Below are 23,837 nucleotides of genomic sequence, written 5' to 3'. Positions count from 1 at the left end.
AAGAGAGGAGACGGAAAGGAAGAGTTTATAGCTATACCACATCGCTTTTAATTATTTGCAGAAGCCAAACCTTGTTGGTTTTTGGGTTGACATTAAGGCAGCAACAGATAATCCATTACTTGTTAAATACTAAATTAATCACCAGCTATCAGTTTGAGTAATTTTTGAAAGAAAGAAAAAAAAGTTTAAATTCTCTGATTCCAGCTTCTTAACACTGAATATTTTTCTGGTGTCTTTTCTCCTCTGTAACAGTAAACAGAATAATTTTAGGGCTGTAATTTTTCACCATTTTGTGACATTTTTTTAGACCAAATAACTAATTGAATAATCAACAGTAAAAAAAAAAAAAACTTTGGAAAGTGACTTGTGAAATTAGGCCATCTGTGTAGTTGGAGGAGTGATTGTTTTTTTTAAAATTGGTGAATTCTAAAGGGGGAAATCCTCCAACAACCAGAATACTTTGCGACCTGCTCCATCCAAAGCTTAGGTGGTTATTTGTTATAAGAAGAACTAGAGTTTGTGGTAGAGTAGAGGCTGGATTCTGCAAATGAACAGGGAGATCTCAGGGTGGCCCACATGGAGGAAAGAAAGATGCACTTCATGTAGACATATTGCTCATTTTATAGAAACAGAAAGTCTGTCAAAATGCTGACAGATTTATACACTCAGTGGTTGCCACCTGTGAGAAAAGCCACAGTGACTGACATTTGAAAGGATTGTCTCTGCATGTGTGTGGCAACACTTGAATGAAACCAGTAATTGTATGTAAACCCTCTGGCCCGTGGATTCTGAATGAGGACGAGATGGACGAAGCTGCTACTCTCCTGTTTGTTTTATCAATGAATGTGAACCGCAGCACCGACAGACACACTGCTGTGGTGTTGCTCCACCTACTGGATGAACTGAGGAACTCGAGCTCTTCTCACAGCCCAGACAAGGCTGCACATGTCACACCTTCAGCTACGTTTTTTTTTTTTTTTTTTTGCTTGCTTTCATGCCTGTGTTAAAGAGCATTTCTCTCATCTCACTTCTCTCTCCCTCACTCCCTCCTAGTTGGACGGCAGTTTAGCCGATGCCAAGAGGCAACTGCAGGATGAGATGCTGCGGAGAGTGGACGCAGAGAACCGCCTGCAGACCCTGAAGGAGGAACTGGAGTTCCAGAAGACTGTCCACAAAGAGGTCCTTCACCTTCACACTTCTATTTTTACTTTGTTGTCTCAGTCGTTGTCCTACTTTTCATCTTTTCCACAGGATATCGATTCATTTCCAACCTCCTACTGGTTTTATTTTGCATTTTCCCTTTCAGATGTGTCTTGCAGAGATGCACCTTTTTTTGCACCTCACCTCTTCTTTAAACACAGTTCAGACAGAAACACGAAAGCTGTGCACATATCCGAACACTAAAGATGTCAATTCTTGCTATATTACAGTAGCAATTTTTGTGTTTCGGCTGAAAGTTTGACTGGAAACTTGCAGCACATGTGTGTTTTCCAAATTCAAACACAATGAGAAGCTGCTTAAAGATTTCTGTGCACCTTTAAACAAGTAATTACTGCACAGCAGCTGACTGATCAATGCAGCTAAGTTCATTGACGAAAGCAGGTTTCTGCAGATGGAGTGTTTATTGTTGCTTGTAGAGCATGAAACAAAGCAAACATCAATACAATGAATCTTTTTGTACCTGAATTAAGTTGTAATAAAGTAATAGAGAAAGTTAAATCAGCCTCTGATTAATAAATCATCATAGTTCAAGAATCCTATAGAGGTGTTTTCATCCATCTTTTGCTGTTGGTTTCTCTAGGAATTGTCTCAGCTCAAGAGCCATTCCAAAGAGACAGTGGAGGTAGACTCCAGGCAGCTGGACTTTGACAGCAAGCTGGCCGAGGCTCTGGCTGAGATGAGAGCTCAGCACGACGACCAGGTCCGCCTCTACAAGACGGAGCTGGAGAGGACCTTCAACTCCAAGGTACATCTGGACGCTGCAGGAGGCTTCACTCTGTTGCCACCTACAGTCCAACTGCTCATGGCAACTCTGCCGTCCTGTTGGGAAATAATGCACAAGTCAAATAATGCAAATTATTTAATCATCAGTGTTTCAGACTGCGTCAAGGCGTTAACATTCTTACGTCTACATGGAGGAGTAGAGTTAATTCAAAAGGCATAACTGCTGTCCGGTGGAATCTTAATGAGAAATGTGAAAAAAAAAACATTACAGCAGTTTTGTCATTGAAATTTAATTGTAAATGAAACTATAAAATCTCCATTGGTATTCCACACCCCTTTAGAAAAAGTGCTGAGAATCACTGGACAGTTTTCGTGTATACAGCACCGTGAAAAGTATTTGCTCCTTTCTCAAATTCTTATTTTTTAAAAATATTTTCTCCACTTAAATGTTTAAGACCATCAAACAAATTTAAATATTAGGAAAAGACAACCAAAGTAAACACAAAAAGCAGTTTTTAAATGATCTAATGTTGGCCCTTTGTGGAAAAGTAGTTGACCCCTTGTTAAATCATGAATTAACTGTGGCTAGTCACATTTTTTGGAAAGCTGAGTTCAATTTCACTGACCACACTCAAGCCTGATTACCTCCAGACCTGTTCAATTAAGAGTCACTTAAATGGAACCTGTCTGACAAGATGAAGTCGGCCAAAAGATCTCAAAAAGCTGTAACAAAATGCTGCAATCCAAAGATATTTAGAAACAGGTGACAAATAAAGTAATTGACATCTATCAGTCTACCTCAATAAGACTCCTCCACTATGTGCACTATGTAAATAGCCATTATCCGTATGTAAATATTCATAATCTGTATGTATATATCCATCATCTCGTACAATATCTCTTAAGTCTTTTTAAAAAAAATATACTTATCCTTTTTTTATCTTTATATAGGAGAAGCTCCCCCACATCGTTGTACACTGTATAATGAAACTAAAGGGCATTCATTCATTCATTCGAAAGGGTTACAAAGCCATTCCTAAAGCTTTAGGACTCCAGCAAACCACGGTGAGAGCCATTATCCACAAATGGAGAAAACATGGAACAGTGGTGAACCTTCCCAGGAGTGGCCGGCCGACCAAAAGTAGAATAAAAGAATAGAATAGAATAGAATAGAATAGAACTTTATTGATCCCTTTGGTGGAAACCTCAGGGAAATTGCAACAATAACACCAACACAACCTCAGCAACAATAGTAACAACAACAATAGTAATAAAAATAACAACAACAATAGTAATAATAACAACAACAACAATGGATACAGCAACAAAATTGCCAAAGTGCCTAAATATTGCACACAGTCCGGTGATAGAGCATGATGCTCTATCTCACCCCAATGTCCTCACTCCTCACCCCTCGCTCCCCACCTCTCCCCGCTTGCTGCTCCTCCCCCTCTCCCCGAGCTCAGAGTTGAACAGTTTGATGGCTCAGGGAACAAAGGAGTTTTTGGTCCTGTTGGTTTTGCACCTGGGGAGGAGCAGCCTGTCGCTGAACTGGCTCCTCTGGGCGATGATGACAGTGTGCAGAGGGTGGCTGGCATCGTCCATGATGGCCAGCAGTTTGTTCAGTGTCCTCTCTGCCACTGTCACAGTTTCATGCCCACTGCAGAGCTGGCCCGCCTGATTAATTTGTCCAGCCTCGATGCGTCCCTTTTTGATGTGCTGCTGCCCCAGCACACCATGGCGTAGAAAAGGACGCTGGCGACCACCGACTGGTAGAACATCCGCAGGAGTTTCCTGCAGATGTTGAATGACCGGAGCCTCCTCAGGAAGTACAGCCTGCTCTGTCCCCTCTTGTACAGGTAGTCTATCTTGCATGTCCAGTCCAACTTGTTGTCTAGCCACAGCCCAGGGTACTTGTAGTTTTGTACAAGTTCAACCTCATGGTCCTCAATCAGAGCTGGTCGTGGGCATGGTCCAGATTTCCTGAAGTCTATGTCCAGTTCCTTTGTCTTTGAGGCGTTGAGCTGCAGGTGGTTTTCTCTGCACCAGACAACAAAGTCGTCCACCAGACTCTTGTACTCACTCTCTCTGTCATCCTTGATACACCCCATGATGGCTGTGTCATCTGCGTATTTCTGTATGTGGCACAGCTCTGAGTTGTAGCAGAAGTCCGAGGTGTATAGGGTGAAGAGGAGAGGGGACAGCACTGTTCCACAGCATACCAAATACCACAGCATTTCAGAAAAAGAGCATCATACTAACAGTCAAACATGGTGGTGGTAGTGTAGTGGTCTGGGGCTGCTTTGCGGCTTCAGGACCTGGACGACATGCTGTGACTGATGGAACCATGAATTCTGCTCTCTACCAGAAAATCCTGAAGGAGAATGTTCAGCCATCAGTTTGTGACCTCAAGCTGAAGCACACTTGGTCTCTGCAGCAGGACAGCAATCCAAAACACACCAGACTTCTGAATGGCTTTAAAAAAAAACAAAATGAAGGTTTTGGAGTGGCCTAGGGAAAGTCCAGACTTGAATCCAATTGAAATGCTGTGGCATGACTTTAAAAAGGCCGTTCGTGCTCGAAAACCCTCCAGTGTTGCTGAATTAAAAGAATTCTGCAAAGAAGAGTGGGCCAAAACATCTCCACAGTGATGTGAAAGACTTATTGACAGTTAAAGAAAATGTTTGATTTCAGTTGTTGCTACTGAGGATGGCCCAACCAGTTATTAGGTTTAGGGGGCAATTACTTTTTCACACAGGGCCAGGTAGCTTTGAATGGTTTTTTTTCCTCAATAAATAAATTCATCATTTAAAAACTGCATTTTGTGTTTACTTGGATTATCTTAAACATTAAAGTGGGGAAAATATGCAAAAAAAAAAAAAAAAGAATTTGAGAAGGGGGCAAATACTTTTTCACGGCACTGTGCATATATGGATATTACTAAAGGATTCAAAACAACAATGACCCAGAAATGAAAAAAGAAATGTAAAATACATGAGGTAATTCAGAAATTGAGCATTTACAGTCAACAAAAATGAAAATGTTAGTTTAAAACATTTTTCAGTATAAATAATTTATACATAATATTTGTAATTATGTAGGTTTTGCTGTCAAAATACTGCAAGACCCTACCCCAGTTTCTCGCAGGTAGTAAACCACTGTCGTTCTCTGTCCGTCAGCTGAAAGACGCCCGTCAGTCCGCCGACGCGAACAGTCACCTAGTGGGAGCCGCCAATGAAGAGCTGCATCAGAGCCGGGTTCGACTGGAGGGCATGTCGGCCCAGCTCAGCGAGCTGCAGAGAAAGGTATCACCTGCACTACAACACCGTCTATCAGGCCACGCTGCTGTATGACCAGCTCATTCTCACACAAATGCTCCAAAGCACAGCTGCTTTCTCCACCTCCGAGCACCATTAATTGATTTAGGCTCTGCCCGCCTCATCAGCCAGCATTTGTAATGTGACTGATCCGCCTTTGTGTGTCTCTAATCAGCTGTTGGCCAGCGAGGCCAAGGTTCAGGAGCTGGAGGAGTCGATGTCGCGGGAGCGGGACCTGATGTGGCGGCGGCTGGAGGCTAAAGAGCGGGAGATGGCCGAGGTCCGAGCCCAGATGCAGCAGCAGCTGGACGAGTACCAGGAGCTGTTGGACATCAAACTGGCCCTGGACATGGAGATCAGTGCTTACAGGAAGCTGCTGGAGGGCGAGGAGGAGAGGTAAGGTTGTCTGTGAAGCAGCCATTAAAAATACAGCCACTCTGAGAAAAGACCAGCAAGTCAGTGACAAATTGGTTGCAGAAATAGAAATCATTACTTTCTTGACTCCACCAGTCAAGCAGAGATCAGGTGGAATTAGCAAACAGTTTAATAAATACCATTTTAGAGACACTGCTACGCTGCAGGCACACAGCTATGACTGAAACACAACTGAAGTTGTGGAGAAATTGTTTTGTTGTAATTTGTTAAGCCCTTTAGTTCCAGTTAAAGTGCATCTTAATACTGAAGCATACTAACTTTGTGAAAAAGATTTCAGTTTTAACCCTCAGAACCCCAAAACATAGCTTTTAAAGCAACATTATTGTCAAAATTACATCTTTCGTCAGCGGCAGAAACTGTAAAAACTGAAAATCTCTGGATCATCTACTTTCGCTGCGTCAGCTTCGCTGTTGAACGGAGAGATACAGGAATTCCTTCCTGCCAACAGCCATCATATATAATATATATAACAGTGTGTGTATATATATATATTTTTTGTTTGTTTGTTTTTTTGGGGGGGGGTTTTTGACAGGACTTTTTTACCTTTGAAGTTCCCAGTGTGAGTTTTTATTGCAATGCATAAAAACAATTAAAAAATTAGTTTCTTGTAAATTACAGAAATTATGGACCAATTGTTGCTATTTTTTGTTGCTTTTCACTGGGCCTTTATTCCAGTTGAGGTAGACGAGACAAGAGAGACTGGGAGGAAAATGAAACAAACTGGATCAATAATATAAATGCAGCTTGACTCAAAAGCAGCACACAGAGGAGCAAGTTGTTGGAAGATACATTCAGCATGGTAAAGCATCTTTCCAGAAATGCCGTGCAGAATAGTGTGAAAAATGCAGACATCTAAATATCTGTAACATGTGGAGTTCTGTTTTTGTTATTGTTGTTTTGTTTTTTAAATCAAAGAAATTATCGAAGAAATACAACTTTGTTTTTTTTGTTTTTTTCTGATTAGTAGCAGTATAACTTTGTCATCCTGTGCAGAAGACATTTTCTAATTTCTCTCTTCTGCTTAAATAGAAACAGAATGAGCCCACAGTGATTAAAAATGCCCAGAATCTGCTAAGAGGCTTAAACTTGACAGTACCCCTAAACACCAACTCAGCTTGGAAGCACTGAGCACCTCAACCCTGTCCAACACCATGGTGTTGAGCCAAAACGTTGACTTTGTTGCCCAGTGTCAGAGTTGGACCTCGGTGCTACTCTTGTGGCTGGATCAAAGTGTATCGTTGCTTCCAGCTGCAGAGTGAAGCTGCATTTACCAGCACGTCCAGCGGCATTGGAAAGAGACAGTCGATTGCATAATCACCGGGAATGTGGTTCTGTGTTCTGCTGCAACCAGCTTCACAAGTCAAACCGGCTGAGCCAAGTGTGTTTGAAAAATCTGCTCAATTTGTCAACCGTACCCAGTGTCCGTCCCGTGTTGTCCCTGCTCAGCTCTGATCTGCCTGTGACCACTTTGAAATACATCAAGGCCTCTTTGTTTTTTTTTTCATTTCTAAAACACGTCAGTATCACCCTTAGACACCTTTTTCTTTGCCACACTCATAAATACCGCAATTGTTTTTCCCCGTCTGGCTGCCCCACCTGTGGTGCTTTCTCAAGTTACAACACTTCCGTTATTGATTGACTGCTTTAAACTGGCAGTGTGGAACTTTTGTCTCCCCCTCCTGGCAGTGAGTTTCTTATTTGATCTGGAGTATCAGGAACTTTTCTCGGATGTTTTCTTCTCCACTGTCTCCACCATAAACCCAGTTGTGGTTGATTCCTCCGTCTCCAGCTCTACAGTTAGTTGCTTAGTTGCTTCCAGTGCACCAGCAAAGGAACACTACCACAGTTTAAAAACTTCAGCATGATGTGACATACAGAGAGATTTACCTAAAAGCTGACAGGCTCAATCAGCATTGTGAGAACTTACTTGGCTTCAATGTAACAGACATTTATTTTTGTAAAACTCCCACACTCCAGCTTCAACCTTTGTTAGTTGCACATAGCAAATTAACTGCGCTATTTGATGCCTTGTTCACAGTTTACAACAAGTTTATTACAAACAAAACTTTACAGGGACAGAGAGTCAGGTAAAATCACAAAAAAAGCTGACAGTGAACAGTCACACACAGGTAGAGAAAGATTCATTAATTTAAACTGGCAAAACACATTTATCACGAAGAGGAAAATGTTAGTTGCACATTCCAACAGCTATAAAGTCATGACTCCATTATTGGTTGGATTGGTTCCCTGTAAGTCTTGTTTTCACAGTGCACTTCCGTTTGGTCTGAAATTTCCCAAAGCTTTATAAAAAAAAGTGCATCTGCAACACGGGAGCTTTTGTTTTCACCGTGAATTGTCTGAACTCTGGGTAAGAGTGGCAAAGGGGAGCTCTTAATATACACGTTTCTTCTTTTAAGTGAAGTATCTATAAAATATATATATTTTTTGCTGATTGAAAAACAGTCAAAACAAAACAGTGTACTTTAATGGTAAAATATTACAAATGAATGTTATGAAATAAAAAACTATTATTTGTAAAAAGAAACAAAAAACAACAACAATAAAAAAACAGATTTTTGAAGTTGACATCATTGAACAGTTTTGGCCTGTTTTCTTTTTTCAGTCATCGTGTAAATTAATACGTTTTTTTCTGTGATTTAAAAAAAAAACAACAAAACAATATGACTAACAACAGTTTGGAAAGGTTTTTTTTTCCATTTTTCAATACTTTTTCTTTCAAATTGCTGTAAGATAATAATGTTTTTATCTGATTAAAGTACAGGTAAGTTTTGTAATTTTATGATCAAACATTGTAGAAGAAACTAATTGATATTTAGTAAACATACAGATTTTAAATTTTAAAAATGTTATTAACCATTTTTTATTTCTTATTATACCTTATCCTTTATTTCAAAAACCAGCAAATGTCTGTGAAATAACATTTTTGCAGATTTAAACATTGTAAAAGAACGAATTACAAAAATACACATTTTGGTTTGTTTGCTTTTTGTTTGTTTTTTTTTGTTTTTTTTACAGTTGACATGTAAATGATTTGAGAGTGATTTTACTCGTTATTACCTGTAATTTACCAAACTAGAGAAGATCTGCAAAATAACCGGAAATTGTTTTCTGAAAATGACAGTTAAAAACGGTGATATATTATAATGTGAATCACAGCACTGAGATCAGGGTTTTCATTCAAAACAGGGTTCTTACGGTGTTTGTGAGGTTCTGCAGAAAACGCGAAGTCTTTTGCAACACCTGCAGCAAAAAGGTTGAGAAGTTGTCTGTTGCCTCTTTAAATTATACAGAAATGATTCCATGAGATAGTTTTTTCCCAGCTCAGGGTCTGCTCAGGATTCTGTAAGGATGGGATCTGAAGCAACATTTTACCAGCAGATGTCGGTTCACAGCATCAGCCTGCATCTCTGCGGTTCTGAACTTCTTCCTCCCCGTCTCCTCAGGCTTCACCTGTCCCCCAGCCCTACGCCCGTCAAAGTCACCGTGACTCGGACCTCTGACTCGACTGTCGGCCACAGCAGCCGCGTGCTGCAGTCCGCCGCCTCCGGCTCTGGCTCCGGCTCCAGCAGCCGCGTGCTGCAGTCCGCCGCCGCCGCCTCCAGCAGCCGCAACTCCTCGGGCATGAGCACCAGCAAGAAGCGGCGCCGCGACAACGACAGCGAGACCTCCAGCACGGTGGGGGGCACTGTGACCAAGACTCGCATTAGCCAGCATGCCTCGGCCAGCGGGCGCATCACCGTGGACGACGTCGACCTGGAGGGAAACTACGTCCGTCTGAGCAACAAGGCTGACGAGGTAACCCAGTTCACAGCCTTATTAAGGTGCACAATGAGATGCTTTTAGTCTTCTGACACAGACTGCCAACTTTTGTATTGATTTACAGTCACACTAACACATGTAAAAAAAAAGTATATTCAACTATTTGTAGTTTCAGCTTTCACTTTATTAGCCTTTAAAAAAAATCTTTGTGCTCTATTGTGTTTTTGAGGATTAGCTTTGGTTGATTTTTTTTTGTGGACTAAAACAAATTTCAGTTTTCTGTCCGATCACACGTCTCTCTTTGCATTTCTGTTGTGCAGGACCAATTGCTGGGCAACTGGCAGGTGAAGAAACAAGTCGGGAATGCCTTCCCCATCGTCTACAAGTTTCCCCACAAGTTCGCCCTGAAGGCTGGAGCCACCGTGACTGTGCGTTCTGTTGATCCTCCTGTTCTTTATTTGACTACTGATTTTTTTTGTTTGTGTTGATGAGCGAGTCGACTTTTTGTTTCAAAATGTGTACACACATGAGCACGCAGATGACATAGCTTCACACTTTTCTACATGATAATGCATTTTGTTGTAATACTTAAAGGGAGAGAGAATGTCAAAGTGTTTTTATTGAATTTCAATGTTAAGTCCTAAATCATTTGTGTTTTATCTGAACATCTGTAACAACTTGAGAATTATTAATTCACCCTTTGAACTTCAAGTAGTTTTGGGGCATTTTTTTCCCCCTCCTGTTGCATTTTTACTCACTGTGGCCTCATTTTCACTGTAATATAAAGTCCTGAACCTCTATGGTATGACAAAACTTCATAAATCATCAACATTCAAGTTCTTAAAGTTCACAGAAATTTTACAACATCCACAAACTTTTTACTGTATTCAGCACATCAGCTCTAGAAAGATGTTTCATCATGCTGAATGTATCTTCCAACACTTATCACCTCTGTATACCATCTTTGAGCCATGCTGCATTTATTTTTTATTTTTTAGTTAATCTAGTATGTTTTATTTTCCTCTCTGTTCTGTGAAAACACTACCTGCAGTTAACCTGAAAACTCTCCAAGTTTTTAACTGTTGGTTACAGCTGACTTAGTCATGACTTCTCAATTGAGCTGAGGAGTGAAGCCTTTTTAGATTTTTACAGGATCTGCAGTTTTTTGTTCAACAAGACATGTAGAATCAGGCGATTTGGACGAGACATCGCAATTTTAAGCTTATTTGGGTGTTTTTCTTGATGCACTACACATGGTACATTCACAGACCAGCAGAAAATGGAAAGGAATTTCTGACGCTAGTAAATGTTTTAAATGTCTTGATTTGTATTTAAAGAAAGCATGTCTTTCTAACCTGCCCGTGAGTTCAGAGGGTTAAGTTACAAACTCTGTGACCTTTGATGCGAATACAGTCAATGATGCACAGGTTGCCAATAGTGATAAACAAACAGAATGACATATGTAGCGTGAAGGTAGCAGTTGAATCCCAGACATAAACTGGAACCATGATGAGCCCCAGAACCAAACTGGAAAGTGCAGCTTCAGCATGTTATCGATGTTTTATCCAGATGTTGGACAGGATGGTGTGTTACATATCATGGGGGTTCACTTTACAGATCTGGGCTGCATCTGGCGGTGGAACCCACAACCCTCCCACTGACCTGGTGTGGAAGAGCCAGGACTCCTGGGGCACCGGCAACCAAGTGCAGACCAGCCTCCTCAGCGCCGACGGAGAGGTGGGACCAACTTTACGTCACAAACTTACGTTTCTTGTTCATTTGACTGCAGTGAATTGACGGTTTGTTACTTTACCACCAGGAAATGGCCATGAGGAAAGTGACGCGTACCCTCTTTCAAGAGGGGGAGGACGACGATGACGACGACATGGTAAATTACGCGTTCTGGTGCCCAATAAGAATCCATCAGGAGCTCTCCCAGTGGAGCAGATAAGTGATAAGTGTGTTGTGTGTTGTGTGCCACCCCCTGCAGGGAGCTCACAGCACGAGCGGCGTAGAAAACGAGTACAACCTGCGCAGTCGCACGGTGATCTGCGACTCCTGTGGGCAGCCGGACCGTGGCGGCGGTTGTGGCGGTTTATCTGAAGGCCTGCTGGGACATTCCTCCATCATGGGCACCAACGAACCCAGACAGGTGCTTCACATTTACAGTGTCACAACAGTAATTCTACAGCATCATTAACAACTGTATTTTAGGGTTAAATTAATGTTGTAATACGATTTTATTGCTGATTAAAATGGTGAGGATTGTAGCACTGACAGCAAGGAGTTTCAGAGAGCAGAACAGTCTCCTGTGTCCCAATAGCGCACAGATGTTCCAGATGTGTTGTACTTCTATACTTTAGGATGTTTGAGGATTTGAAACAGACTTTGAGCATAAGATGTCTGCAGTTAATTTAATGACCAGCCAAAGAAAAAAAAGAAAAAATAGGTCAATTTCTGATCCAAGAACACAGATACTTCCTCTAATAATGTGACACTCGTCCTGTAAATATTTGAGTCACACTACATGTGGAAATATATGTGATGCACTGAGAAGCATTTAAAGTTACAAAAAACCTAAAAATGTTGGTAATTCATCCACAGAACACAAGTTGTAGAGATTTTACCTTCTTCTATTGTTTCAGCTGTCTGTAGTTGATCTTAATTTAAACCTTGATAAAGGCAGAAACCTTAACCAAACAGTCATCATTATTCAGATGTAATTAGTCGCCAAAATGAAATTAAATAAAACATTACAGTTATTAAGACTGAGGTCTGCAGGTTGACCAGTTGATTGATATGCTCTCTTTCGACGAAATTCCCTTTGGCCAGACAATCTCTGGTGTTACTTTTATAAGGAAAAACTGCTTTGAACTGGCCCAACCTAAAGCAGATTGCTCGGTCTAACATAATTGGCATTTACTGAATGTTTACTCAGAGTTGCTCCAAACTAACTGACTTAATGTCAAAGAAGACATCTATGTGGCCGCATTTGTTCAAACAAATGGTAAAAAGTTACATTTGTAAACAGCTATCCTAAAGTAGAAGGCACCTGGATGTCTTTTTCTGGTTTCTGAAGATGCTTCACCTTCATCCAAGAGGCTTCTTCAGTTCTAATGACTGGCTGGGAGTCCCAGGTGTTAATTTTCACCGCTAAAATCACATAGCTCAAGGTCTCTGGGAAGTGACCTCAGGACTGCACTATAAGTACCTGATAAGTGATGTCGTAGACCCCCACTTCTCATTTTCAAGATGGCTCTACCAGTTTAGATATACAAGGTGTGTCAGAAAAGTTACAAGACTGGTGTCAGAAAAGATGTATTTCAAACCCAAACTACAAACTACGAGTCTTCCCCTTCAGACAATCAGCCAGCACTTCTACAAAGAGATCCTGTGGCGTTTGCTTCGTTCAGTGCGTGAGAAGAGGCGAGAGTTGTGGCAGGACAAGTCGTGACTGCCTCACCATGACAACGCGCCTGCTCACAATGCCCTGAGCATCCAACAGTTCCTGGCTGAGAAGAACATCGCCGTGCTGGAGCAACTTCCCTACTTACCCGTCTTTGCTCTGTGGGTTTTTTTTCCTCTTCCCCAAGCTCAAGGAGTCATCAAGGGGACCTGTTTTGAAGACATGGGTGACATCAAGATGGCTGTGACGACGGGGCTGCGGAGGATCCCAGAAGAATCTTTCCAGGAGTGCATGGCGGTGTGGCAGAGAAGGCTGGAACAGTGTGTTAGACTCCAGGGGGATTACTTGGAAGGGGAAAACTTGTAGTTGGGATTTGAAACATGTCTTTTGTGACACCAGTCCTGAAACTTTTCTGACACACCTTGTGTATATGGATGCATCAGTCGAACTGGAACGACAAATTCACAGCCATCCACGCCTGGAGTCATGTGAGTCTTGGGTTGGGAGTCATGTGATTTCATGATGAGTATAAACCCCTGAGCCCACCACCAGTCAGAAGTGAAGAAGCATCTTCAGGATCGAAAAAAAGAAGTCCAGTTGCTTTTTTACTGAAGCTCTACCCATTACCATGACCTGGATAAATCTATACAGACATTTTACAAACAGCAGCGTGCAGCTCAACAAGCAACATCTAAAAACAGCCACTGGCTTGTCTGTGTTATATTCCTCAATTTTGCTGGAGTCACTGGTTGGTAGATTTTCAGGAATCATATGAGTAAGTGCAGCTGCTCCGCACCCAGTTTGTTCTTATGATTTCAGTAGAAAATAACCAGATTCAAATGATTTAATATGCTTCAAATACTAACTTTTTATGATGGGCTATAATTCATTTAGGCTAATAAGGCTACAGGTAGAGTTCACTCAGTGCTAAGATATCATAATACTTTATTAATCTTACTAAGGGGAAATTTTTCAGTGTTACAGCAGCAAAGGGGATAATGCAAATATGTGAAGATGATCAGTAGACAATAGAAATGAGCAAAAAATATTGTATGCATTTTTCCATATGTGAAAATTCAGATATTGTGGAGATATGTGTGGATGTCGAAAATGGTAATATTGAACAAATTCTTCTGTAGAAAATATGTTTTTTTTTTCTGCTAAAGAATAAATACAATATATAAATATATATATTTGACTACAGCTCTAGATTTTACTGGGCTACACAAAATTCGATGTATCCACTTTAGTTTGCTGTAAAAGATGTAAGTTATTTCATGCCGCTTCCTTTTGCCTCCTCCCCCTCAGGGCCGTATGAACCCGAAGAACTGCCCTGTCATGTAAAAACCAGACAGCACCTCGTCACCTGAACCCACCTCCTCCTGTCACCCAGTCAAGAGAAACAATTTTTCTAGCATTTTTATGTTTTTTATATGACCGTGTCTTGTTTTGTACTCAATCTGCAGGTTGGATTTACTACGAGGTTTTGGCAGAGGGCACAGGATTTTCATATTTAGCTTTTGTATTTCCAAGTTATGTTATTGCATGTGTGCTGACGCGCGTACTGTACTTTATTCTGCTTGCACTCTCTCTCAGACACATTGACCAGTCCATTGACCAGCGCTTGTGCTTTAACCGAGGTTTCACATTTAATGGCCTGGCTGTCAACACTCAACACGCACACCTTGTGAACCCTGTCAGGAATACAGCCATACAGCCAAGAGCAGGAGGGCGAATCCTGTGGGGCACGATAATCAAACACATCTCCTCACATGTAGGGTTTACAATTAGAATAGATTGGCCTTGTTTTAGGAGCCATATTTGCATGCTACAGCAAAGTGTCCAAAGAAAACCAAAGGAACAAAATCTCAGGTTTTTTTTTTCCTTAGCCTGAAACAAACATTTTCGTTGTGGGATTTAGAGGATGCTGTCGGGCAGCTGTGGTGCACACAGAGAAAATAATTATTGAGATGAATATATTCACAGCTCGCACCAGAGGCAAGTATTTGGTTCTTTTTTTGAGAATATATACAAATAAGGAATTATTGTTTGCTGGATAAGTTGAATAATTAACAAAGTGCTTCTTTAAATGTGCTGCCTTATTTGTTTTTTTTTTTAATTCTTGAGGTTTGAAAAACATAATCTGTTTTGTAACTGGGGGTATATTATGAATATATTTATGCTGATAAATTTGGTGCATCTGTAGAGGTTGAATTTTCTCATCTAGTTCAAGTGCAAAACTGCATTTTTTTTTTTTTTTTTTAAATACAGGTTGAAATTACAAATGTGCCTTCAGAGGACAGAGCAAGCATCATGTGCTTCGTCCTCCGATTTGTGTTGCTCCTAAAAACTGGTCATAAGGGCTTTTATTTTTCTTTCTGTTCAGCTTTTCTAGCATGATTTTGGGATTTGAGCAGGATTGTGGGGTTTGTACAACTTTGTGACTTTGGCTTCACACGCTGCTTTAAGCGAGGGCCTCGCCGGCTATGCACAGCAGGTAGATTTGTACTGTAGTGTGGCAGCTTCAGTCATTTATACTCCAGTGAAACGCATATCAAAGCATTTACTGAAAATACTTGATAGCTGTTGTAGTATTTTTTTTGTTTGTTTTTTTTTTTCTATTGTGCTTCATAGATGGCATTTTTGCCAAGTTAGATTCTTTATTTGAGCAGTTTTGACATTATGATCCCCAAAGTGCCTTTAAAAGCCAGTGACAAACCAAAGAGAAATGGCCTATGTGGCACTGATTTATCTAATATCTAAATCACAAGATATAATTATTGTACATAGCTGTGCAATATATGCACAATTGAATCCTCCCACTAAGAACAGTTAGTTACAGGGTGTGTTCAGGGTGTTTCAGGGGCTTTTATGAATGATTATAAATTACTACACACTGCAGAAAATGCTAACAGACTCCTGCTCAAACTGCAGATATGCAAACTTTTAAAGGCCTTTGTAAACTCCTAAGCCCTCCCTGTTTCTAGTCTTGGTGGAGGTCTCACAAATCATTTGAAGGACGACACCCAAAACCATTAATGCCAAAGCTGTAAAAGTGGGGTTTGTGTCAAATCATGATGCTATTCACATTATGGGGGAAAAAGCCATGCAATAAGTGGATGTAATTGTTTTGTTTAATTTTTTCTAAAACAATGCTGAGTAAAATTTATTTTTTCCAGTGATCACTTCTTGTAATTATTTACAGATGTAGAAAATGTAGAGCGATGAAAAGGTGCTGACATTTTTATTTACATTATATACACATTCCCATGGTTACATTCAACAATAAATGGACATATATGTTTAAAAAAAACAAAAAAAACATTCTATCTGGTTTTTGTTATCTAATTGGCAGGTTAAAGAGCTTCACTGGTTGATATTTTATACAAAACACACCTTTTACAGCATTTCTGAATTTTGTAAAGCCAACACTCAACTTTGGTTTCCTCCCAGACTAATTGCAGCAAATGAAACTGTAACACTTAATATTACAATTAACACACGCGCACAAAAAAAACTTCTCTTAATGGAAACGGTGTCTCACTTACCCAAAACAGTTGATGGTTTTAATAAAATCTGTCCATGGTGAATCAGTGTGCAAGAAAACATCTCAAAAACTGTAGGGTATGACTGCATTTGGATAAAAATATTGTGGGAAAAACATATGTGGAGTGAGAAAATGACAAAAATCTGACTGTAGAAAAATACGCACAAAAAAGACAAAGGAATCACAATTTGAATGGAAATTTTTCTTTTTACCCCCCAATATTGCAGCACCACCAATGCTTAATTTATAATGACGTGATACATTTTACCTTTATCAAAAAAAAAAAGAGCACCTCCTGCAATTGGGATTTTGCACTGAGCATATCACAGTAACAATTTGATTAATTGTTCAGCTCTGTTGCAAGGAGTTAGGCAGACATGTTCCTCGTCCCTGCTGGAGGCTTGAATCTCTGTCAGAACTATAGATGCATCAGACTGTATATAAAGATGCTGCTGTCTTGCAAGTGCTGCAGGAGCACTTGGAGCGGTGAATCACTGCACAAGGAGCCTTGCTCCAACCGGGATGGCGGCCAAATTTTAAAAAGGGGTAATTTTGTATTACGCACTGCAAACTTTTTGATCGCACTTCATGATGGAACTAGTTGGGACCTGGCTTGTGGTGCCAAAAAAAATTATAAAATGAGCATTTCAGAAACTCAATAGCAATGTCTCTTTTCAAAATCATAAGCCAGTTACTCAAAAGAATCCACACACCTTGTTTTGAGCAGTTTGATGTAGAAACTGTTTTTTGTTTTGTTTTTTTCTACCAAAACACACTCGCCAGCAGCTCAAATACAAGCACACACCTCTTGAACGTGATGCTGCCGCAGTCTTGACTGTTGCTGGCTCCAATGCATGTTTATAATGTCCTAGATAATAGTGGTTAGTAACTGCTAGTTTTTCCTCATAGACTGATTGTGCTCAAGCATCAACCTCTGAGGCTGAAAACTTAGGAAGATCAGAAACTGCAGTTCCCCGAATGGCCACTTGATGCTGGCTCTAAAAGTGAGTCAACCCAGATAGGCCTCCATGTCAGCATTTCCAACTTTGCAGCAGAAATAAACATGTTTACAACCTGGGACAGAAAATAGGTTTGGTCTCTGTAGCTACTTTTTTTGTTCATGACAGCTATACAGCGGGTGAATTGCTATCTAACTCACCTGTTGATATTATACTAAGGCTTGAAGTTGAGCATGATACGGGCATGGTTGCTTTGAATGACAGCTCAGTGTATGTCCTAACACACAAATACAGCGTGCCAAAAATACCAACATGTCCAACTACATTCAGTTGCGTTTTGCAGTTTGCAAGTGAGCATGCTTTTTTGACCTTTCTGACCCACAATCCTCTGTGAAGATTTGTCACATTGAGTATAAACAAGCTTGGCAGCCGAGAGTGCACAGACTAATGATGACGGCTGATTTTGCACTACAGTCTGGATATATGAGCAAGACAGTCAAAGATTAAGGCACAAGATTATGATGAAGCAGTACATCTCAAAATAAAAAGTATGAAATTTGGAATGGTTCGTTTCAAAGGCGGGCAGGTATGTCTGTGCAGACTCTAGTCAGAAATGTGGTTACCATCACGTTCCTCAGATAATTTTACATATTTGCTGCCATCCATCCTTATAAGGTTATGGTTAAGGAATCTTTGTCTCTCTCTCAGGAGAAATTTGTTTTAGACAGAGGGGGTCTGCTTATATCCAATCTTGATCTCTCTGATTTTTTTTACAGGGTTGCTGGAAACAACTAATTAATAATTATGAGAATAGTACTACCCAATCGTTCAGCAAATGAGGGTGCCAGGAGTGAGATTGGTTAGGGTTTAGATATGAGTTTCAGGGTAACCGATCAGAGGTGAAGTCAGGCAGGTCACACTTTTGCCACTCTGAAAAATTCATGTGTGCCTGACACCTGAAGTTGCATCATGGGTAACTTAGGCACCAGTTTTAAAGAAAATAGAATGCACTGAATAAAAAAGATGATACCTTTGGTTCTGACTAGAATCGCGATGCAAAATTTGTGGAGTACCCTTGAGACGTGAGACAGGTGGAGTGGTCCTTTAAATATCACGTAAAGTTAAAAAATGCCGTAGGACACTGCAGTGACATTCATAATGCTGCTTTGATTATGCTTGTTGATGGCTTATTCACAGCACGGTCAGTGTTTGTGCTCACAATGACGCGTTAATATCTATTGATAAACAAACGTAAATGACCTTCACAACATGTTCATCAAAAAGTAGGGCTGTTGTTCTACATTACTCTGCTAACAATATATTTATTTCTATATTTACAAAGTTTCCTCTGACAGCGGCAAAAAGTTGCATTTCTTAACAATGGAGATGTTTCATTCCCTAAATGTCACATCTGGAAACAACAAAGGTATGAGTCATTGTAAAAAAAAGAAAAACAGACATAAAAAAAAGGCACTGTTTACACTATTTAAAGACTTAAAATGCATTAGGGGACACAAGGTCAAAAAGTTTTCAAGCAGCTAATCAAAGCAAAGTCCAGCTGTGATCAGTTCATTCAAAGCTGCCTGGTAAAAAAATGATTTGAAAATGTCATTTACCTGAATTTAACATGCAAAATGAAATAAAGCAATTCCTATGTTAGTCATCGGTGGTGATGGAGACAGAAGAAAATTTGAGTTCTGACTAAAAGGGCCCCTTAAACAGGCATGCCAGCTGATGAGTAGCAAGAAAAATGTGTGGAAAACTAAAAATTTCAGCATGTTTAGATGCAAACACATTCCAAGTCGCTGCTTGTGAAGTCCACTGGTGGGTTTTTGCCATGGGAGGGGGACGCAGCTGAAGCCCTGCAGCCTGCTGGCTCCCCAGCCTGGAGGACAGGTCTGCCACGGTGGAGGGAGTACCACTTTAAGCCCACAGGGGGGCAGTGTCGAGTTAAAAGGAGGGCATCCAAAGTAAACACTCCTGTGGATGCCTTGCCACCGCTCTGCAGATGGTCTGCAGCTGCTGCTGTCAGAGAGGAGTCTTTCTTCATCACCTCCAAAGCGAGGAAGAGGAGGAGGGCAAACTCTGTTGTGATTGTCACTGGGGAGCTCTCCTGGGGGAGGCGCTGGGGGAGGGGGGTCGGCGGACTGGCGGCAGGTCATAGTGTCCCGGGATGTGGCTGTTCACAGGCAGGTCGTAGTGGCTCTGGGGGTCGTCGTGGGGAGCGTGGCTGAGGGAACTCTGACGGTCTGGGTATTAAAACAACAGCAGGATCCATCTTTATTTATTCCACTACATTTGTTCACAATCTTTATATTTGCAATCTGTAGAATATGTTGACTTTAGTTTGTTGGATTCATACATTTTCAGACATGTTTCAGACAAAATCAGAGTACAGTGTAGTGAGCGGTGTAACTCTGGGCTTTACTGCTTGGTTTGTTTGACTCCTGCACATACATTTCTTTAGATTTAAGCAGTTTTGGTCTTTAAATCAACTTCTCCTAGTCAGGCCTAAACAAATCTTATTAAAAGGTCAGTTCACCCCAAAATCTAATATACGTATATATATATATGTTTTTCCTCTGCCCATTAGTGCTACTGATCCTTCTAGACTGTTTGGTTGTGAGTTGCAGAGTTTATTCTATTGAACATACACGGTGCAATCAAAAAAGTTTGGAGGTGCACAAGCACGGAGCTTATCACGGTCAAGCACGGGCAACATGTGCAAGCAACAACTGTCATGGCCTTTCATTTTTAACCTCTTCTAGATTTTTGTAACCATTTGTAGGTGCACATTTACAATTTCACAGTGGACTGTGAACTGGAGCAGAGAAGATTCTGCCTTAGTCAGCAGCTGGATGGTCCAATCTTCATGTGGAGGATCATTACTGGTGATGACAGTTGGGTCTGTGGCTAGTATCAAGAGGAGAAACAATAGTTTTCACAGTAGAAGAGACGCAGCATCCAAAACCAGAGAGGAGTGTCAGATCAGGAGCACCAGGAGCATGCTCGCTGTTTTCTTCAACTTTCTCGTGGCTGCGCACCACAAATTCATCCCTCACGCTCAAACCGTCAGCACAGAGTTCTGATGCAACATCTTGAGAACATTTGACTGTCGCTCTCCACCCGCCCTGCTCGCAAAATTTGACTCCTTGTGACTTTTTCCTCCTTCCTAAATGAAATTAAAGCTTCTCATTTTGACAGTTTAGATTATTGCAGATAATGCTTGACATATTTGCATAACAGGACTTCCAGGGAAGTGTTGCAGGAGCCCTGGGACACCGTACCTGGGAGTAGAGTATCACTGCACAAATAGACTGTTTTGACAGGGAAGGCAGCCAAAGTGAAACCAGGTTGTTGATATTTACAGGCACAGACTGTTTTGTTAACAGTGGAATTTATAAAGGAACTAGGCGTCACTTGAGTTGTGGTGAAAGTGCAAAAGAATACACAAAAAAACCCCGCATCAGGAATGTGTCTTTTTCAGAAATAATGAGCCACAGACCTTGTAGTGAGCAGTTTGATGCGCAGAAGAATGCACAGTAGGAAAAAAAATCAAGTTTAACATTGCAAGTTTCAATATTAAGTTTAAGACCACAATATTACACAATGTTAGCAAATATTAAGCGAAGAATATAAGAATTGAAGAATATAGTTCCTACATGAAGCTGATCACAACAACATTTCTTAAGTAACCGGCTCGTGATTTTTGGAAAGAGGCACTGCAGTTGGGCTGAGAGCCATCTAGTTAAATTAAATGGGGTGATCAAAAAGTCTGTCTATAAAAATCAAAGACCTGGTTTAATTTTCGCTGCCTTCCCTGACAAAGCAGTGTCCTTGTGCAACTTCACTCTGCTCCCAGGGCTCCTGCACATTTCTCCCTGGAAGTCCCATTATACAAACATGTCAAGCACCATTTGCAATGAGTTGAATCTCCTAAAAAAGATTTTGAGCGCCACAACCGCCATCTAGTTCTATATATACAACATCGCTATGGCTGATATTTCCAAAACTCGGCAGCTCACATAAAAACAGGATGAGCAAAAAACACTACAGGCCAGAGAATAAACTGCCGTAGTTGACTTTGGGTGTGAAATGTTTTATTCAGCGCTGATTTTAAAGATAAAGACTGGTGGAGTCTAGTGCAGGAACAGACGTATATAATGTGGTGACACCCAGAATACCACTGCTGACTTTACAGCACACAGACTTTACAAGAAATGCATGAAAATGTGTTCATTTGTCAAGAGAAACATTTAAGTCGACATTTTTTCCAGGCTGAAAATATAAAAAATATTACACTCAAGAGAAGTGTAATATAGGCCACTCACACCACTCACACCAAAACAATCAAGATGGATAAACAGCAGCACAGAGATTATTATTGTTCATTGTATGGTTGATGTAATTTAGTATTTTAAAGCATTACCTTGCAATTTTCTGCTCACCGAAACATCTCAATCAGATTCACATACCTGCTCTACCTCAAAACTAACATCAGCTGTAGTTTAATCAGTTTATTCTGTGTTTGTCTGCACTGAAGTCGAGGTGTTGTGGTGTCAACACTCAACCAACACTACATTCTTTGTCTCACAGAAAACATCAGGTTTAACTCCGATACTTCAACACTGTTTGTCTGGTGGAGCTCACGTTGCTTTCTGCACTTTTAATTAAACATGCAAAGCTGATTCCGTAATTAAGCACAGGCTGCTGATGTTCCCAACAGACTGTAAATCACAATCACTGATGGAAGAAGGTGCTGCTTTCCTCCAAATCACAATTTAACTAAGGTACATAAACTGATATCAGGCTGATGTTTCCTTTGAGACTCCTCTAACCTCCACAAACACGAGTTTAGCGTCAGTTTATTAGTGCACTGATGTGTTACTGGTGTCTGCATAACAATCAGGTCTAATAAAAGGTCTTCCTGTCCTGTCTTTCTGTGTTCTCTTCCATGGAAACAGATGCTCATTGATCCTTCCCTGAAGTAAACTCTCCTTTAAACTCTGTGCTTTCTTCTTGGGGGGAAAAATGTGTACTTTTAATTTTGCTTAACATTCTGCTGTTCAAAAACAAATGCACTGATGGCCTGACAAAAGTTTGGAGCTGAAACAATTAATCTTCTTATTGATATTATGAGTTTAAGTCCTTTCAATTCTTTCCTTTGTTCCAGCTCCTAAACTCTGGGGGTTTGATGCTTTTCTTTATCATATTTAACAGTGAACCGGACAGATTTAGTCTGTGATGCAACTGTATTTTACTCTTTCAGATAGATTTTAGACCAAATCATTAATCAAGAAAACAAAAAGCAGATAAATCAGTTTCATTAGTGGCAGCTCCACAATTGTGCAATCATTTAAATGACCATTTTAATGCTCTTTTTTTTTTTTTTTTTTTGCTGAGACACAGCTTTAAACCCACAGTACAGAACTTCAGTCTGCCCCGTTCTGTGGACACATATTCTGACGTATGCTTTGCTTGCTGAACTGTATTCTTTCCTTTGAAGTTTCTTTTATATCTGCAGCATCAGACATTTTTCATTGATGCCTCCTCGGGTTTTCCTTTGCCTCCTTCACATCTTCTTGCTACTGGGGCCTCATCTGTCACCACAGTTCCTTCCCCCATCAGCTCAAACAAACCACTGGTTGCTGGTTGATGTAAATCACATCACTACCAGTGCACCGCCGGGAGAATGTCGCCGCAAGGACACCAGATTTAAAACTCATATTGTGAAATACAGAGATTTACCTAGAGCTGATGGGTTTAACCCACTGTTGGCTTTGAAAGGCCAAAGATCACCTAAATTCCATCATTTATCAGAACCAGACAGTGTGAAGACAGAAAGCATTGCTGAATTTGCAGCTTTCCAGCAGTCTGTGAACTAATCACATCAAAAATGAACCAAAACTAAGCTTAAAGTGATGATATTCAATCATAATCAAATTACTCAACAGGCCTCATTTAAAAATAAAATGTTTACTCTGACCATATTTGGTAAAAAAAAAATAAATAAATAAAAGTCTGCACTCCTCAGTACAACCAAAAAGTCCTGAATGACGTTGCTGTGATAAACAGACATGCCACAAGAATTCAAGAACCTTTTGACTGAACTGCAGGCTGTGTTTACATGGAAAGGATAAAAGTAAAATATCTATAGTCTGTAGAGCCTTCTTTTATTTCTAATATTGGTAACACCTGTGGACACTTGGGGAAAAAAAGCGGCATACATTGATTCAGAAAGCACGGTGGCCCGGTTGTTAGCACCATTGCTTTGCAGCTACATGATCTCTGGTTTGCGTCCCGGTTAGGACGGTTGGGATCTTTCTGTGTGGAGTTTGCATGTTCTCTAAAGTTTGCATGCCTGGGTTCTATTATCTATCATCTATGATCTAATATCTATACAGTAATATCTATAAACTTAATCCTCACTCGGGTCGCAGGGGGGCTGG

The 23,837-nt window shown here is 40.6% G+C and overlaps 2 protein-coding genes across 2 annotated transcripts in view; one reads left to right on the top strand and one right to left on the bottom strand.

The window, feature by feature from the left end:
- lmna (lamin A) overlaps nt 1-16,064 on the top strand; it is a 49,679-nt gene extending 33,615 nt beyond the window's left edge. The window contains exons 4-13 of the mRNA XM_008288682.1: nt 1,054-1,179; nt 1,802-1,966; nt 5,124-5,249; nt 5,437-5,657; nt 9,161-9,512; nt 9,797-9,904; nt 11,094-11,213; nt 11,296-11,364; nt 11,467-11,628; nt 14,191-16,064. Of these exons, the coding sequence (XP_008286904.1) occupies nt 1,054-1,179; nt 1,802-1,966; nt 5,124-5,249; nt 5,437-5,657; nt 9,161-9,512; nt 9,797-9,904; nt 11,094-11,213; nt 11,296-11,364; nt 11,467-11,628; nt 14,191-14,226 (1,485 nt within the window). The 3' untranslated portion in view covers nt 14,227-16,064. The remainder of the gene's footprint in view (nt 1-1,053; nt 1,180-1,801; nt 1,967-5,123; nt 5,250-5,436; nt 5,658-9,160; nt 9,513-9,796; nt 9,905-11,093; nt 11,214-11,295; nt 11,365-11,466; nt 11,629-14,190) is intronic.
- A 45-nt stretch (nt 16,065-16,109) lies between these two features.
- The window catches only part of pear1 (platelet endothelial aggregation receptor 1), a 106,160-nt gene continuing 98,432 nt past the window's right edge, over nt 16,110-23,837 (bottom strand). The window contains exon 22 of the mRNA XM_008288690.1: nt 16,110-19,637. Within this exon, the coding sequence (XP_008286912.1) occupies nt 19,486-19,637 (152 nt within the window). The 3' untranslated portion in view covers nt 16,110-19,485. The remainder of the gene's footprint in view (nt 19,638-23,837) is intronic.

The sequence above is a fragment of the Stegastes partitus genome, unplaced genomic scaffold (assembly GCF_000690725.1).
Source record: "Stegastes partitus isolate 25-593 unplaced genomic scaffold, Stegastes_partitus-1.0.2 Scaffold570, whole genome shotgun sequence".
Taxonomy (NCBI): Eukaryota; Metazoa; Chordata; class Actinopteri; family Pomacentridae; genus Stegastes; species Stegastes partitus.
Note: the sequence above shows the minus strand (reverse complement) of the source record. Positions and strands in the feature narration are given on the sequence as shown.